The sequence below is a fragment of the Penicillium psychrosexuale genome, assembly GCF_028828465.1.
Source record: "Penicillium psychrosexuale strain IBT 29551 chromosome Unknown utg000002l, whole genome shotgun sequence".
NCBI classification, from domain to species: domain Eukaryota; kingdom Fungi; phylum Ascomycota; class Eurotiomycetes; order Eurotiales; family Aspergillaceae; genus Penicillium; species Penicillium psychrosexuale.
The window spans coordinates 6,434,693-6,451,612 of NW_026643187.1; the positions used below are offsets into that span (position 1 = coordinate 6,434,693).

The window sequence follows — 16,920 nt, forward strand, 5'->3', positions numbered from 1 at the left end:
GGGAATCATGTATAGTTTAATATGTTTTGTTGAATTCAAACTATTAGACTCACTTTAAACGTCAGGACATGTCCGTCGATCTTCGATGTTTATCTGATCATATCCGTCATGTGACGTCCCACATTGCCCGCCCTTGGAAGAAGCAACCATTGTGACACCGTTGTCCTCGTCATTTGCATCGAACAGAGAGATATCGTCATCTCTGAATCCTATAATAAATGAATTATCTGGGGTGATGGCCTCATCACCGGCATTGTTCACTGCCTCGCGCAGCCAAACACTAACTTACCTCTTGGCGGTGTGCCCCTTCTCCATCGCCTTCCTAGTTTACATCAATTCATCCATCTCCTTCGTCGTAACGGATCTGATAGGGCTCCAGAATGGAGTCGGAGATGCTGTCGGAACTCTAGGATTCGCAGACGAACTTCTTGCGCTGGTTGCCTGCCCACTTTGGGGTGTCCTCTCGGATCGAATCGGAGTCCGCCATGTAAGCTTGCTACTGGCCCATATTAGGATAATTCAATGATATTGACGCTAGATAGGTATGTACGGCAGGCTATGCTATTGTAGCAGTTGCGCTAGTCGTTTTTGTGCAAGCCACGAATGTCTACCCTCAGCTTCTCTTGGGAAGGTTGCTCTTTAGTATCGGTGGCTCAGCGGTATCGACCATGGTCACTGCAGTTTTGCCAACTGTCACTGGTTCAGCCTTTAATGCCCAGAAATATCGCGCATCTATGTCTTCAGAGTTGACCATCACACCGGAGTGTGCCAGGAATGGTCATTCCGTAGATGTTGATGCTTTCAGGGCATCGCCGTCTGCGCGACTCTCCGGGTTTGTTGGTATGTGTGCTGGCTGTGGTGCGCTCGTGGCACTGGTTGTTTTCCTGCCACTTGCAGCTCGGTTTGAGAAGATGGGATTATCGCCATCGCAGGCCATCCAACGCAGCTATTATCTGGTTGCTGCCATATCCCTGATTATCTGTCTAGTATGCTTCATTGGCCTTCGCGATCTTCCAGGAGAACAGGGCAAAAGTTGGAGTGCACTGTGGAAAACCTCTCACGAGTCGGACGATGACGAAGATGATGACGATGACCTGTATATCCATGGCCCAAGATTGTCATGCTGGAAGCAGTTGACAACTGCCCTCACATTGGGATTCCGAAACCGTAGCATTGGACTGGGCTACGTCGGAGGCTTCGTGGCTCGAGCCTCTTCTGTGGGGATATCATTGTTCATTCCCCTGGCCGTCAATCACTATTACCGCGCATCGGGCCTCTGCGACGAGGAACGTGAACCGGTTCCTGGGTCGGGCTTAGGGGATATCAAGAAAGCTTGCCCACGTGCATACATCGTCGCATCCATACTGACCGGGGTGTCCCAATTGGTGGCATTGATTGCAGCCCCAGCATTTGGGTACCTGACAGACAAATCACGACGATACAATTTCCCCCTTCTTTTCGCAGCATTAGTGGGAATAATCGGCTATATAATCTTTGCCATGCTCCCAAACCCTCTGTTCGAAAGACCCGACGGCAATCCGGGTGTGTTCGTTGTGATGGCTCTGCTTGGAATCAGCCAGATCGGAGCAATTGTCTGCAGCTTGGCTGTGTTGAGTAACGGTATCTTGCGGGTTAGCATCGACAATGAAACATTGAGAAAAATACATGAGGAGCGTCGTGTCCGCGGGGACGAGAATGACACAGAGCCTGATGAAGGCCAGGCTCTTCTTCCCGGGTCGGCCAACCGCAGATTTGAGCATCTGTCCCTCCTCAAAGGCTCCATCGCAGGAGTCTATTCGCTATATGGTGGAGCAGGCATCTTGCTCTTGACCAAAGTGGGTGGACTGTTATTTGACATCCTGTCAGCGGGAACACCATTCTATATTATGGCGGGCTTCAATGGCGTGCTGCTTGTCATAGGAATCGTGTGTGGGGCCATCAATCACTTCGGCTCCTGGCCCGGAAGGACTTGATCAATTTCGCTTTCATTTGTTTTTAATTTTATAAAATTGTCATGGTGGTGCAGGATCTTGTTGAACTGGCTGTGAATATAATTTCATTCTCAGCAGGGAAACGGCCCAAGGTTGAATTATCGGCATTGCCCGGCTGGAAGAGAGCGTACACGTGGTTTGCAGTGTCAGCGGAGAAAAGCAAATTAAACTATTTGACTGAAAAAACGGTTCAGAAGATTAATTAACTCGGCATTCATGGCGTTGCGCGTTCATGAAATCAGGCACGGGCTTTTTCATCGGGCGTAAGTACACGCTAGTTAGTGGCTGACGGGGAAATTACAAAGATAATGGCGACAAGTATGTAAGCATTTTGAACAGTAAACATGTACTTTGTATACCATTCACTTCAAAGGAGTCGAGTTTTCTTATGTACAACCTACTCCTCCGTGTAGACCTTGAAGTTTCCCAGCTCATGTTGATCTCATCCCGCTAGTCTCGAATTAATATGAAGAGCATCAAACAACCTTCCCAAAGAGGCAACCTGAACCAGGGGTCAATTCGGACGCTAGTCCTGAATGAGACTAGTCCTACAGTAAACTTTCCGCTAAAAACGCCTCTAATTTTAAACCGCAAACCTTCGGAGGCACTTGGACGTCTAAGGTTGGATCTTCCCAAGGTTGCAAGGTCGAATATGGAAATGCCCCCCCTTTTTCTAAACACCACCGGCCTCGGGAACCCCTGGGGTTCGTGTTGGCGTCCGCTTGGACTGCACTGTCGGCCAATCCCGCCATGCCAAACTCGTCGCGACGGCGCTATGTTACATGGCCAAAGTCAATTAATTATGCGCCTAACCCCCAATGTCTCTCTCTCTAACACTTCTTCCTCTTTCACACCTTCAGACTCAAACAGTCCGTCATTCACTCTTTCGTCGTCCGACAGTCTTTCGTTAAAATCCAGTCCTTCGTTTTGAGCAATTGTTGATCTACTTCAAGTACCTCGTACTCTCATTCTTTGTGCGATTTCAACATCTTGATTATCACCAATTTTCAATATAAACACCGGTTAACCACCAATCCATTTCCAACATGCGTTTCTACACCGTCGCTTTGTTGGCTGGCGCTACCGCCACTGCCGCGGGTAACACCGCAACCCTCCTGCTGCCCGGCTTTAAGGGCCAGGATCTCGAGGCTAGCATTATTGAATCCGTACGTACCGATTCAGTTGCGCGATCAACGTGCTCTTTGTCCGAGCACCTTGACTAACCATCCACAGAATGGAGATGCGACTACCTACAAGATCACCTGCCCTAAGACCGCTGCGGCCTGTGGTATTGCCGGCGAGGGCATGACCGCAATTGCTGCCCCGACCTCCATGCAGCTGCAGAACATCGACCTCCAGGGAACGTAAGTACCGGCACAGACTTTCCTCGTAAGAAACGGATTCTGATATCAAACACCAGCCTTGGAACTGTTTCCTGCAACATTGCGGGCACCACTTATGCCTCCTGCCAGGCTTCCGCCGGCACCGTGACCCCGTCGGGAACTCTGGCCCAAGAAGATCTGAACTGGATGCCAGTCACTATCTCCGCCACTCCGACCCCGACGTCGACCTCCACCCCAACCCAGACCCCCACTAGCACCAGCACTAGCACTAGCACTAGCACTAGCACTAGCACTTCCACCCCTACCCCCACCAGCACCAGCTCGGAAATCAGCACCAGCACGACCGAGGTGAGCTCCACCTCCACTCCGACGATCACATCCTCGCCGACCCTGGTCATCTCGACCACCAAGAAGCCCTCCTCGGCACTCATTTCGTCTGCCCCTGTGGCCTCCTCCACCCCTCTTGTGGTCGCGTCCACCAGCGCCGCTGCCAGCGGAAGTGCTCCCGCCGCTTCCTCTACTGCCTTCAACGCCGCTGGCCAACTGGCAGGCAGCGTCTGGACTGTTGGTGGTGCCTTCTTGGCTCTGGCCTGCGCTTTCGCGTAAGCTCGACACGGAATCTATCTAAGTTTCCGTCTTGTGTGGGCTTTTGGTTGTGGAAGACAAGTTTTGCGCTTGTCGATTTATTAATTCCGGGGTTTCCGATGTTACTTCTTACGGATGTATTCCTGTATACTCCACCTATATGTGTCCATCTCTTATTCTTTAATGTTTTATACCTTTCTCCACGACAGACTACGATCTAGCGTCTCTTTTTTACACTTGTATCTTCAGCTGTTGAATATACCTTTCCTTTGATTTCCGAGACTTTTCTTTGTTGCCTCTTTCACGCCCCGGACTGGTAGCCCCTGTGGATATAATCCACTCCTGGAAGATATCCACATACGCCTCAATGTATCTCATTTTTGGGAATGCATTAGGTACTCCACCGAGCACGGTCCCTGGTAAGTACGCCACCGGATGCAATAAACAAACGAGCAAGATCACTTCATTTTACGTAGGACTTCGAAGCAAAAAGGCAAAGACACACAATAGTGAGTTTTCACCCAGTCATATTGATATAAGAGAAAAGAGATTAAAATTAAGAACAGTAAAAATACGAAAAAGACAAAACAAACTCAAAGTTCTTGCCAACGCCATGCGGCACTCGCAATACTCTCGAGGGAGGGAATAGGAATCACCGGGTCGGTCTCCGGCACCTCTTGCAAGGTAATGATGAGTGGTGAGATATCAGGCACCGCGGTAATCGGTCCACCGGGTGGCCGGAAGACCACAATTGACTGACGGACCTCTGTCACGTATCGACGCTGACCCATGATATATGTAGGCGGCTGCTCAAGCACAACGGTCTCAAACGTGACCTCAGGCACAGTCCGACTGACCGCTATAGTGATCACCACATGCACTTGTCCCTCAGAGTTCGCCAGCCACCAGTCGGCATCCGCTCGCAGTTTCTTTTTCGCCTCAGAGACTCCGACTTCCAGAATAACCGTGGGCCACTTTTCGCTTCGACCCGGAGGAAGTTCTCGGGGGATCCATGATCCATCTGGTTCTTTGGCGCAAATGTCTCCTTCCACCCGTGCAGTTGTGAGCGACCATTCCGTTCTTCGCATGTTCGCAAGAGAGACAGCCATTACTAAATGGAGCTCACCCACGAGGGCATCGTGGGGTCGGCCCGGTATGGTAACGATCAGGCACCGGGTGTGTCGGTCGTAAAGCTGGCGGTATTCATTGGAGAGAACCAGCTCTGCTATGTCTGGTGGCACGTTGGTGAACTTTGCATATTCCGTTACCAGATCCGGGGCACTCTGGAGACGGGCCAGAATAGACAGGATGGCGTAGGCTGAGGATCCGATCGTTTCCACCGCACATTCCACATCGAAGCAGGCAAGGTCAAGATCAGTTAGGTCCATAATCCTTTCGACAACAGGCGAAGAGAAACTGATGTGTGGTTCCGAGGAAAAGACCAGTTCTGTCTCATCGAAGCTTCTTGGTGATCAGTCACCGAGTCATTCTTACCTCACCGACCTCTTGTTTCTGAGCTGCATCTTTACTCGGTGGGTTTGAATAGCTCTTCCATAAATGGTGAAAATGCCCTCTCCTGCGATTCAAATGGTCTAGTGAAGCCTTCAAGGGTAGAAAGTTAACCGTGAAGCTCCGCGAGCTCTTTGATCACTCGGATAATTTCTCGTGGGCAAGGCTTCCTTGGTGAATAATATCTTCAATTTCTATCATAAGAGAAATGTCAGAGATCAGAGGTTTCATTATTCAGAGAAAATATATACTCACCTTCTGGTGGATATTCGACTGGCGGACCCCGGACTTTGCGGTATTTAGAATCCGGCACGATTGCGATCTTTCCGAAGTTAGGTCACGTCCAAAAGACCAATGAGACGGGACTGACCATGTTGTCTTCAAGGTCTGTATATAATTGATCTGCTGCCTTCTTGATCTCCCGCAGATGGTTTTTTAAACGGGACGTTTGCGACGAGACTAGTAAGGGCAGGCGGTATTTCCCGAGGATCTTCTTCCAACTGTACCATTTAACGGACGTCGACGAGATAGTGTAGTTGTTATCTGCCAGCCAGCATATCAACTCCATATGGGCCTGAGCTAGAAACAGGGCACGGTTGGCGCATCGAAAGTTTTGCCTCGCGGCGTGGATGAGTTCGCCATCAAGCGCAGCGCGATCAGCGTAGTCCCAAAGGTATTTTTGGAAGCTTATCCTGTCGAGTCTATTGGCTTCAAGGTTGTTTGCGATCGTACTGATAGGGGTTGCAATACTGTCCAGTAATCCAACTGCGGTGGTGATTACTTCTTGATACATGGTGAATGTTAGATTCAAAACTATTGAAAGATATTTCACATTCAGGTGCAGTGGCGTCTTTTTATAACCACAAAATGTACTTCGGATGAGACAAATATCTAGGACATGTATTGTTATCCTCACCTAAGCGCGCGGCGGCGAAGTGTACCAAAACCTGTTTTTCTCAAACTATTCCATGGATTGATTATCATTAGACAGGAAGAACTTGCGCTAGAAACCCTTCCACAACACTTGTCAGAAGATATGAACGACTAGAGAGGTTGCAAAGTTGGATGAGATATCTGGCTTCCAACAAATCATCATAATTCTCTTGCCACTCTCTTCTTTGTCACATCTAGAACCCATAAGACGGATCTGTAGCAGAAGATCCAGTGAGAAGAACCTCATTTAGTAGGTCATGTTACGGCATCTCGTATTTCATGTCCATATAAGTGGACGCCACAAGTAATAAAGTTTAGCCGCAAGCTCAGCTGGGCATTTCCTGCATAGACAGACAGGTACAGATATCAGTTAGAAGTCCCGATCAGAAATATTGGATTGCGAAATTTGGGTTCGACGAGACAGAATGGTCGGTATTGTTGTGGGAGGATATAATATCCGATTTGTAGCTGATACAGAGTTGTAGGGGATGAGGTTCATGGCACTGCTAGATATGTTCCGGGGTTCAACTTTGTCTGTATATACCGCGACGTCATAACACTTACACTCGCCACATCATGCGTTGACACCCAAACAAGTGAATGTGCTGTCTTAAATAATTAAATATTCTAGCTAATGGATTAACACCAACAACAGAGAGAGGCGAAATCGAAAAACCCAGCAGGGAGCGAAGACGACCAAACAAGGAAAGCTTCTAAAGCCAGCCAAATCAGACGCCGGACATACCCCAACGAGGCGCGTTCACGATAATCCCGGTCAAACAGCCAGCGATGATACCGGCGCAGGGAAGTGTAATAATCCAACCCATGTAGATCCAGGCAACCATCCGCCAGTTGATCGTTCGCCAAGTGCCGTTGCAAAGCCCAACACCGACGGTAGCGCCCGTAATACACTGGGTGGTAGAGACGGGGAGCTCTGCAAGTGTCATGTTAGCGTGGTGATGATTTGGGAATAGATAAAAGGGACATACTCAGCCTGGTGGCAATAATGACAGCAATGGCAGCACCGAGCTCCATAGCGAACCCACGAGAGGGAGAGTGCAGGGTAAGACGGTTACCCAAGTTGCGCATGATGTGATAACCGTATGTCCAGATACCGATGGAGATAGCGGCACCACCAAAGACACTGGAGAATGTGAGTTAGCACGGGAGCTTCCTTAAATTGGAGGAATGAAACTTACAGGATCCAGATGGGGACTTCGGTCTTAGCGCCTTCAAGGGCACCAGTTCTCCATATAGCGTAGATGGTTGCGTAGGGACCGACAGCACTGGGAACAGTTAGTGCATGAGTCGATAGTAGGTATGAAATGGGAAAACTAACTTTGCCACGTCGTTCGCACCGTGGGTGAAAGAAGCAGTACAGGCTGTCAGGATCTGAAGGAAAGAGAACATGTACTCCGCTTCGTTATCATAGTGATCAGCATGGGCATGGGTCTTCTCGAGATCGCCAGCGAGTTTGCTATCGCTTTTCTGGGCGCTAACAATGTCTTGCTCGACACCGTTGAGGAAGGCCTTCTTCATCAGCCAGAAAAGGACAGGACCACTATACCATGCTCCCTCGGGACGAGGACCACAAATGTTAATGACATCGGGATCCACGGATTGTGTCCCGTTATCCGAGTTGGCAGTGACCTGGGGCTCTGCCTTGAGATCGGGGGACCCAGGCTCACTGTTGTTGCTGTGGCTTTTTTCCACATCAGTGGAACGCTCAGCTTGCAGTTCCTCTAGGGTCTTGTGGCCGCGATAGTAGTTACGGACGGTCTCAACATGGTCAGGAGGTGCAGGAACTTCCCCACGGCGGAAGAGAAGAGGGCCGTAGATCAGATCCCAGGGCTTGAGCTGCCAGTCACCCATAATGACCCTGCGGTAGATCCAGGGGCAAAGGAAGAGGGCCGAGAGAAGAGCCATGCCGACACCAACACCAATAACAGTTCCGGCTATCTCACGGCCTTCGAGGTTAATTCTGCTGCTGCCACCCTTCCAGACAATGAGCACTGTGTTTTCTTAGTAGCCGATACATAGAGACCAGAGTTTTGAGGGAACATACTGGTAAGGAGGCCGGTCGTCAAGAGGAAGTAGAATGGAATGGTGTATAACGCCCTGAGGGCGGGATTCTTCCGCAGTAGGATACCATACTTGGTGATCAAAAAGATAAGCGCACCAGCAACACCAGATAAGATAGGTGCAATCACCCAGGCAAGGAACACCTGGACAACACCGGAGTTGATATCACCTCCCCACCAGATAATATCATCAGCACCGATAAGCGCGATACCCATCCCAAGGATACCACCGAGAATAGAGTGGGTTGTCGAAACAGGAAGACCGATCTTAGTACAGAAGGTAAGATATAGAGAGGAGGCAACCACAGCGCAGCACATTCCAAGCATGAGGAGGGGGGCGTTGTCGGCGAAGGCATCGATCTTGACGATCTTGGTACGGATAGTATCAGAAACACTGTTTCCTACACCAACACTGGAAGAAAGGTGAGTACGAAGCCAGGAAGTGGAAAGCAGGTCATAAACTTACGCTCCAGCAAACTCCATGATAGATCCGAGGATCATGGCTTGCCAGTGCTTTAGCGAACGCGACGAAACAGACGTCGACCAGGAGTTGGCGCAATCATTGGCGCCGATGTTCCATGCATCGAGGAACGCGAATATTGTGCCAATGGCAAAGATGTAATCGTACTGCTGAAGAACCATCTTGACGGTTGACAGAGAGCAGCAGCTGTCCTTTCTGAAGGGTTCTAGAAGGACTCTGGGGGCTGACGAGATAAAAAGGAAATTAGCAGGATGATCCGGATTGGATCTTTATATGTACCAGTTCCAATCCAGGCCAGGACATAACAGCCCTTGCGCTGTAGGTGCAGTGGTGCAACCATCCAGGATGCCAAGCTGCCCAGGCCCGCCGCGCCGCCAAGAAACTCCTCCAGTGTCCGTGCACTTGCCAAGACGGGCCTCCGCCGACGAATCCTACCATGACATACGAGAACGTGTCCACCCCATGTGTAAAGCTTCAGACTACCTTGCCCATGACCTCGCTAAATATCGGGCTAAATCCTCGGGACGGTGCAGAAACACGAGGTGCTCTTTGCGAATGTCCTTCTTCCGACTGGCACTATAATCTGCCTTGGCCCTTGGCAGGACAGAGCCCACGCCATGTAGGCACCTTACATAAGCCTCGCAGCCTGATATTAACCACATCGTGCTTGAATTCAACGTTCTTATTGGCCGACTGATCAAATTATTGACATTGAGCTCTGAATCTAATCCTGACATCTGGCGCACCTCTGGACATCGACCTCGGTTGTCGCGTGGCCACCGTAACCCAGCTCTCTCAGTTCCTCGACCTGTTTCTGGAGGTATTGGATGTACTCCACCGCCGTCTCAAGCAGTTCTGCCTGGCCAAGCAAGTTCGAGTGAGCACATTGGTCTGTCATGTCAGGAGATTGGCTGTGTCAGTTGCCTCCATACCTTGGTGCCTTTCGTTCCCGCGCCTCCCATCCTCATTATCCGCTCTATTTGACCCAGCGCTACTTTCATCCGATCCCGTTGAGACTTTTGTGCGTCAGCGTGCTGCCTCCTCCGAGTCTCCGTTGCATTTGGACCTGTCATGATGACGAGCGATCCTGCTCCAATGAATTTCTGTTAGCCCATCCATCTCCCCTGAGTATAGTGTTGACATCACACGGGAATTCAAAGTGCCAATTACCTTTCGGCCGGATCTCGACCAACTGTCCCTTTCGGTTTAGGAGATAAGGCAGTCTCATTTGTTCCGCGTCCGCCCCAGTGGGCTGCGCATTTGCATGCACGTGCGCCATTGTTAATATATAGGTTCAGCACCGAATTTGCCTTCTTGATTGCTTGATGGCTTTTCAACAGCTTCAGGCTATCAGGCTACCCGAGTGGCTATATATATTGGCCACGCAAATGACTCGGACTCGGACTTTAGCCTATGCATGAATCCATGCCGTGCGTCGCATAGATAGCAACGTCCTACTATTAATAACCTTGATTAAAGAATGCACGCACAGACTCCAATATTAACTCTCCCGAGGATGCAGCAAACAGTATTCCACTCGAGGAAGGAATATCCTATTGGCCATGTTGTGGCACAGATAAAGGGCTCTAGAAGAAACTAAATCTAACCTTGAAAGTCCCCTCCCTTTTCACCTCGCCCAGTTGGGTGCTATAAGATGAGTCGTCTTCCCAATTCCAGTGTCATTGCGACCTTCCGTTATCGCCGAGCACCTTGAATTTCACGTTGATGAACTCGCTTCCTTCTACTTATAGCAACGTTGCCATATCCTTATACATCTGCAATGTCGAAGTTGCGAATGAAGTCATAGTAGAACTTAACGGCGCTCAAGTGGTCAAAGATACTCACATGCTCATCGACAGTGTGAATATTGTCCAGTCCCCGGCTGATCGATGGGGTCCACCTAAATACACTGCGGGAAAGGCCTGATAATACCGTCAGTATGTATACGTGACTACCCAGAGGGAGACTTACTGAGATAATGTCTAGTATCGGTATTACCGGTCATGACGTCTCCGACTGGTACGACTGTCTTATCTTCTGTTGCAAAGACGTGTCGGATTGTCCCCGAGAAAACATCCCAAACAGGACCACTAACCGGAGACACCGGTGCGGCTTCGGCTTTTGTGGCTCTGATGATAAGAGTGCCGTTGTAGTCAACTTCATCATGACGTTTTAGATCGCTGTGATGTAGCATATCACCGGGATAAAGCTCTGCGACATAATCCTGATATTCTTTGTCGCCTTTGAATGCATCCACCTGAAGACCATACTTCTCAACTACATCCGCAATCACTTGAATAGCCTTGTGTTGCACCTGTACCGGCTTTTCATGGTGTGCAACGCGATAGTTGACAGCCAGGGTAACGACCTCCGGCATGGCATTGATTTTCACCCCGCCCTTGATTAGATCAATAGCCTGTGAGGTTTGAACAACGAACCGGTTCAACGGGCTAGTGCTGGCGAATTGAACGGCAAGTCCATCAAAGTCATTGTTTCGCAGTAGCTCTTCGATCTTGGGCTGGGTGTTGGGAGAATATCGCGCTTGACAGATCAGACGTTTGTGAATGGGGCTGTCCTTGATGATTTGAGGCTGGTACGGATTAGCCTCGAGCGCAACAACAATCTCAGAAATGATGCCGATTCCCGTATGTGGTAAGGGGACCGAACTATGGCCACCCTTGGCATGAAGCTCGAAGAAGAGATTGGAATGGCCCTTTTCGGTGATTGCAGGGTGGACATATATGGTATTGTCATCAAGAGGTGTCGAGCCTAAACCGCCCTCGTCAAGAATAACAGCAAAACTGTCGTCACCATATCTCTCCTTGAGTACCTCACTGATCCGTGCAGCACCTTGGTTGAGACCAACTTCCTCATCAAATCCGAATGCGAGGATGAGAGTTCGTCTAGGTTTCCAATCAGACTCGGACAGAAGGCCTTCTAGGGCCGAGAAGATGGCTGTGAGACTGTTCTTATCATCGGATGAACCCCGACCCCAGATATATTCACCGTCAAAATGAGCTTCAAAAGGTGGATAAGTCCATGTGGATGGATCGGCCACGGGAACCACATCCTGATGGGCGGTAAGGAGGGTTGGCTTCAGAGTTGGATCCGAGCCTTCAAATGTGTAAAGCAACCCGAAGGTATTGATTTTCTCTAGCTTTCCACGCTTATGACTTGAAGTGATCAGCTGTGAGGACAGTTTCCATGATGGACTTCTAGCTTACACTGTGGGATACGACTTTTGAAGAACAGGGAAAAGCTTGTGAAACGGAAGCCATCGCTCATCCTCGCCGATTTCGCCTAGATCGTCGTAGGAAACCGACGGAACCTGCACAATGGCCTGATGACGTTGTACCTGTCTTTTCAACGCCTCATCTGACGAGAACAAGCTCACTGCCGACGGCAACCCATCATTGGCAGGATCAAGAATAGGGGGTAGATCGCATATGAAATCAGAACCCGGATTCCCAGCTGCCATAGAAGTCTGGCCAATAAAGGGCAGCACGAAAGCCGAAGCACCAGTAAGGGCATTTGCCAGGACCATCAAGCGGAGGCACCCCATGTTTTTAGGTGAATTTCCGGGATCAACCCACTTTCACGATGTCAATTGATAGATAGATAATGAAAATGAAGAGCGAAATCACAAGACTTTGACTAAACGGGGCCTTTTAAAGAAGGGAAACGCTGCGAAGTAAAAATGAGCAACTTTTACAATGTACTCGATGATGACATATCACCAACAGCTTACGACATGCATGGATTTCATGCTAAGCCCGGTTTCGATGTCGAGGCAGCTTTCTCCTCTCTCGAAGTAGATAGGAAGCAGCTAATATCCTCCAGCCATGGCGTTATCATATCATATATGGTCTCAACTATTTTCCGCTTTAACATCCTTGGCGCTTTTCTCTCGTTTGAACCGAATATTATATTTTTGTGTATTTAAAGAAGATACCTTTTCTTATGAATAGAGTGGGTAAAGTTTGGCACATTAGCAACTCATAAATCCTATATCATTATGATGAAGGATGAAGCCTAAGATAAAGTGCGGAGTGAAGTAGGTACCTTTGATCAGCTCTTGCGAGGCCGAACTCGGCTTCCCCTCATTGCAACTTTGACCCCATTCTTATGCCATATCCACCATCTACAATCAGAACGACAGTAATAGGTAAAGCCTGATAGATAGAGATGGCCAAGACGAGCCAAGCATAAAACTCTCCAAACTTAGATTGAAAGGATCTGCTATCTTCCGCCCTACATGTCCATTTGTCATTGTGAAATCCCCCAGCCCTGTCTAGCAGTCAAAATATTGGCTGTATTTGTCCCTAGGTTACAACATGCTCGTAAATTATCGCGAACGGCTTATAAATGTCCGCTATGGCACATCTTTCCTGTTCGGGTAAACCCCCGGAAAAGGTGGATGTGCTTCACCTAGCTAGAAGACCATCTTATGTACAGAGCGGATGGTTTCCTATCTACGACCCTCTCTAATGTTGTTCTAATCTGGGCCAAGCATTGCACAATTTCCATTTATTACCGCAAAAGTCTTGGAAATACTCGGACGAGTAAGACTTAAGTAGGAAACGATTGACCTCAGCAGCTGCATCCTTTCAGAGAGCAATTCTCAAGCCAACATGACAGGAAAAGAACCACAGGAGCTCCCTACTGAAAGTGTTCAGCCCATAGAGATCAAAAATCTCGCCTCAATTGATAAAGAAGAAGTTGACTCTTTCGACGAGTCGCAATATGACTTTGATTCCGCTGAATTCAAGAACATACCCGAGCTGGTGCGGACGGTCGTTGGTTTCGAGGACGACCCAGAACTTCCAGTCTTGACCTTCCGCTCGATTATTCTATCAGGACTATTTTGCGCAATCGGCAGCATTGTTTCTCAATTATCCTAGTGAGTTTCGCTGGCGCAGAATTGACAGCAAACGCTTTAGCTTACAACCTACTAGCTTTCGAACGACATACGCTCCGTTTCCAGTATTCTTTGTCATTCTAGCGTCTAACCCCCTCGGTCAGTTCATGGCACGTGTACTACCTGCCTATAGGGTGCCGCTGGGAAGATTTTCGTTCTCTTTAAACCCGGGCCCTTGGTCGAACAAGGAGCACGCAATTGTTGGCATTGCCGCCAATGCTGGAAGTCAGGGTCAATGGGCTAGTAAGTAATCCAAATATCGCTTGATATGCCAGCATTACTGATCTCAAAAGCCTTTCTGCCTACAAATGCTGCCTTATACTACAATATCACTATGAACCCGGCAGTTGCCTTATTCTTTGGATGGGTAGGCTCAAACCTCGACAGACAAAAATAACTTGCTAATTTAAGATCAGGGTTGTTCCTTGCTTGGTTTTGCATTTGCTGCAATGGGTAGGTACTTTCATGGTATCTGTTACTGAATTAAAACTGACCTATCTAGTTCGCGGAGTCCTGATCGATGATCCCGAATTCATATTTCCTCTGTCCTTGCAACAAGTGACTCTATACCGAAGCATGGATGCCAAAAACAGACCTGACCAGAAAAGAGCGCGGGAGCAGGTTAAGGTATGTATCCTCTCAGTCATGATTACATTCCTTTGAAACAGCTAATTGAATATTGTCAGGTATTTTGGATATTACTCTTGGCTACATTTGTTTGGCAATTCCTACCGGAATACCTCTTTCCCTTTGTAGCATCTCTGGCTCCCCTATGCTGGTTTGCTAGTCGCAATCACACTGTCAACTTTATCGGAGCTGGGCGCGGTGGCATGGGATTGCTAAACATAACCCTTGATTGGTCCAACATCACTTCGGTGGTTATCACGTATCCCTACAGCGTACAAGTGATTATCTTCTTGGCATTTGTCTTGACAGTAAGTTAAAAAGTCTGTGTCGAAAGGTTATCCTCTGATCTGTTCTAGTGTTGGATTCTGATTCCTATTGCGTATTTCGGGAACCTTTGGGGGTCACCGACTTTTAACATCATGTCCAACGGGGTATTCATGAAGAATGGGACAACCTATCCGTTCAATGATCTAAGTGGGTATCTCGCTATGGCATTTCGGGACGTATGCTGATGCTCTTCAAGTCTACCTTGATTCCAACGGCATGCAACACTTTAACGAGACAAAATACGATGAAGTAGGCCTTGCCTACTCTGGAGCTCAGTATACGTGGCAGATGTTCATGGTAAGAATTCCGCATTGTTACATCCCTTCTTTTACTGACATCGCAGTGGGTGGCCTCGTATATGTCGTCTTTCGCTTGGTGCGGTCTGTTTCTAGGCCCAAAGATATACCGAATGTGGAAAGCCAGAAAGCAGTCCGGAGCTTATCACCAGGATAGATTGAGGTATTTACGCCTGGTGCTTATTCCATATAGCAATACTGTTATTGACCATTTTTAGTCGCATCATCCAACGGTATCCCGGTATGACGAAGTGGTAAGATCCTCTCGTTCTTGTTTACGATTATAACTAAAAAGAATGACAGGGAATGGGTTGCGCTTACTCTGATACCATTCCTAATGCTTCTGGGTGTCGTTGTTTCCAAGACAGTCTACATGCCTATCTGGACGTACTTTGTGGCATTGGGTTTCGGTGCAGTATCAATGTTACCGATGAGCTTCGTATATGCCATGTCGGGCTTCTCAATAAAGGTTGGCTACTTCAACGAGCTTGTTTATGGATGTAAGTTGACGTGAGCTTATGTCCCAACCCTACTTCCAACTAACTGGGTTACTCTACAGATATGATCGATGCGAAGGGTTCATCACGGCATCCTTTGGGCCAACTTGCTTATCGAATTATCTCCGGAAATGTGTGGTACGATGCTCGTACAGTTCTAGAGGATCAAAAGGTTAGATTATCTACGCAGCCATTCACGAGTGATAGAAGACTGATTATTGATTCCAGATTGGGCATTACCTTCACCTACCTCCACGCCAAGTCATTGGAATCCAAATTATTGCCAACATGCTTGCACTGCCCGTGAACTATGGCGTTATGCGCTGGGTCATCGCCACCAAATTCGACTATGTCAGCGGCAAGGAGAAAGACCCCCTCGGTCAGTGGACCGGTCAAGATTTCCAATCGTACAACACAGCCGGCATCCAGTATGCTCTCGTTGGGCCCCGTAAGCTCTTCGCTTCGGCCTTCTTCAGACCCATCCTCTGGGGCTTCCTTGCAGGCGCACTTGCCCCCGGTGTAATGTGGTTATTGCACAAGAAATTCCCTCGCGCTCGTTTCGATCTGTGGAATACGACTATATTCTTCGCATCGGCAGCAGTTTTCTATGGTAATCTCAGTACCGGGCCTTTTACAACCTTTCTCGTCGGCACTTTTACCAACTTCTTTCTCTATCGTTATAGGAGGGTTTTCTGGAATAAGTGGGCTTATATCAGTGGTGCGGCATTGGACACTGGGTTTAACGCGAATCTATTGTTTATCTTTATCTTCTTCGGGACAACCGGGACCAAGATGGTTCATTGGTGGGGTAACAACGCTGATAGTATTGAGAGATGCTTTGCCTTGAAGGGATAGGGAGTATTATGGTGACTTGTATAGAGAAAAGAAGTCAGGCAGCTCACTACTTGAAAGTTTGCTCCCTAAAAAAGCCCCCTGAGCCTGTGAATGCTGAGCTGCATCTATCAGATCATGCCCTGAGTCAAAATATGAAGCCATTCAGAGATCGAGCACTATGAAGTAATTCAAATTAATTACCACCAATAATGGAGATAATTCAATTCTGAAAACGCCATTTTGATGCTAGCTCGCAGATAGTATCTGATTAATTAAATGCGACCGATATTTATAATTCTTTATGGTTCAGTTGTACGAAGGAGTTAGGGTGAAATCTAGAGATTAGCGAGATACCGCACAAACCTACGATTTAATTTTGATCATAAATCAATTGAGAAAGGTTCTCTTAACAGATCAGCTGATCTCAAAATAGCTTCATCTTGACGGATAAGGTGGTCTCTGAATAGCATCATGGTAGTAGTTCATGATTCATGATCT

The 16,920-nt window shown here is 48.2% G+C and overlaps 8 protein-coding genes across 8 annotated transcripts; 3 read left to right on the forward strand and 5 right to left on the reverse strand.

Annotated features, from left to right (window-relative positions):
• Nucleotides 1–235: 235 nt before the first annotated feature.
• On the forward strand, nt 236–1,973 carry N7518_003555 (putative MFS transporter; the record flags this gene model as incomplete). The annotated part of the gene is made up of 2 exons (XM_057184482.1): nt 236–487; nt 543–1,973. The coding sequence occupies 2 exons, from the start codon at nt 236–238 to the stop codon at nt 1,971–1,973; spliced, it is 1,683 nt and encodes a 560-aa protein (XP_057045932.1).
• Nucleotides 1,974–3,037: 1,064 nt separating this feature from the next.
• Nucleotides 3,038–3,940, forward strand: N7518_003556 (putative GPI anchored glycoprotein; the record flags this gene model as incomplete). The annotated part of the gene is made up of 3 exons (XM_057184483.1): nt 3,038–3,157; nt 3,225–3,355; nt 3,412–3,940. The coding sequence occupies 3 exons, from the start codon at nt 3,038–3,040 to the stop codon at nt 3,938–3,940; spliced, it is 780 nt and encodes a 259-aa protein (XP_057045933.1).
• Nucleotides 3,941–4,512: 572 nt separating this feature from the next.
• N7518_003557 (uncharacterized protein) lies at nt 4,513–5,307 on the reverse strand (the record flags this gene model as incomplete). Its single annotated transcript, XM_057184484.1, has 1 exon — nt 4,513–5,307. The coding sequence occupies one exon, from the start codon at nt 5,305–5,307 to the stop codon at nt 4,513–4,515; it is 795 nt and encodes a 264-aa protein (XP_057045934.1).
• Nucleotides 5,308–5,765: 458 nt separating this feature from the next.
• On the reverse strand, nt 5,766–6,221 carry N7518_003558 (glyoxalase family protein; the record flags this gene model as incomplete). Its single annotated transcript, XM_057184485.1, has 1 exon — nt 5,766–6,221. The coding sequence occupies one exon, from the start codon at nt 6,219–6,221 to the stop codon at nt 5,766–5,768; it is 456 nt and encodes a 151-aa protein (XP_057045935.1).
• An 868-nt stretch (nt 6,222–7,089) lies between these two features.
• N7518_003559 (inorganic phosphate transporter) lies at nt 7,090–9,084 on the reverse strand (the record flags this gene model as incomplete). Its single annotated transcript, XM_057184486.1, has 6 exons — nt 7,090–7,295; nt 7,351–7,505; nt 7,561–7,647; nt 7,701–8,373; nt 8,427–8,854; nt 8,909–9,084. The coding sequence occupies 6 exons, from the start codon at nt 9,082–9,084 to the stop codon at nt 7,090–7,092; spliced, it is 1,725 nt and encodes a 574-aa protein (XP_057045936.1).
• A 563-nt stretch (nt 9,085–9,647) lies between these two features.
• Nucleotides 9,648–10,202, reverse strand: N7518_003560 (uncharacterized protein; the record flags this gene model as incomplete). Its single annotated transcript, XM_057184487.1, has 3 exons — nt 9,648–9,782; nt 9,856–10,010; nt 10,094–10,202. The coding sequence occupies 3 exons, from the start codon at nt 10,200–10,202 to the stop codon at nt 9,648–9,650; spliced, it is 399 nt and encodes a 132-aa protein (XP_057045937.1).
• Nucleotides 10,203–10,690: 488 nt separating this feature from the next.
• Nucleotides 10,691–12,485, reverse strand: N7518_003561 (M20 family metallopeptidase; the record flags this gene model as incomplete). The annotated part of the gene is made up of 3 exons (XM_057184488.1): nt 10,691–10,845; nt 10,895–12,096; nt 12,148–12,485. The coding sequence occupies 3 exons, from the start codon at nt 12,483–12,485 to the stop codon at nt 10,691–10,693; spliced, it is 1,695 nt and encodes a 564-aa protein (XP_057045938.1).
• A 1,069-nt stretch (nt 12,486–13,554) lies between these two features.
• Nucleotides 13,555–16,443, forward strand: N7518_003562 (OPT family oligopeptide transporter; the record flags this gene model as incomplete). Its single annotated transcript, XM_057184489.1, has 13 exons — nt 13,555–13,823; nt 13,879–14,084; nt 14,135–14,208; nt 14,258–14,294; nt 14,344–14,468; nt 14,528–14,776; nt 14,825–14,942; nt 14,992–15,092; nt 15,139–15,254; nt 15,310–15,345; nt 15,395–15,591; nt 15,651–15,760; nt 15,817–16,443. The coding sequence occupies 13 exons, from the start codon at nt 13,555–13,557 to the stop codon at nt 16,441–16,443; spliced, it is 2,265 nt and encodes a 754-aa protein (XP_057045939.1).
• Nucleotides 16,444–16,920: the final 477 nt, after the last annotated feature.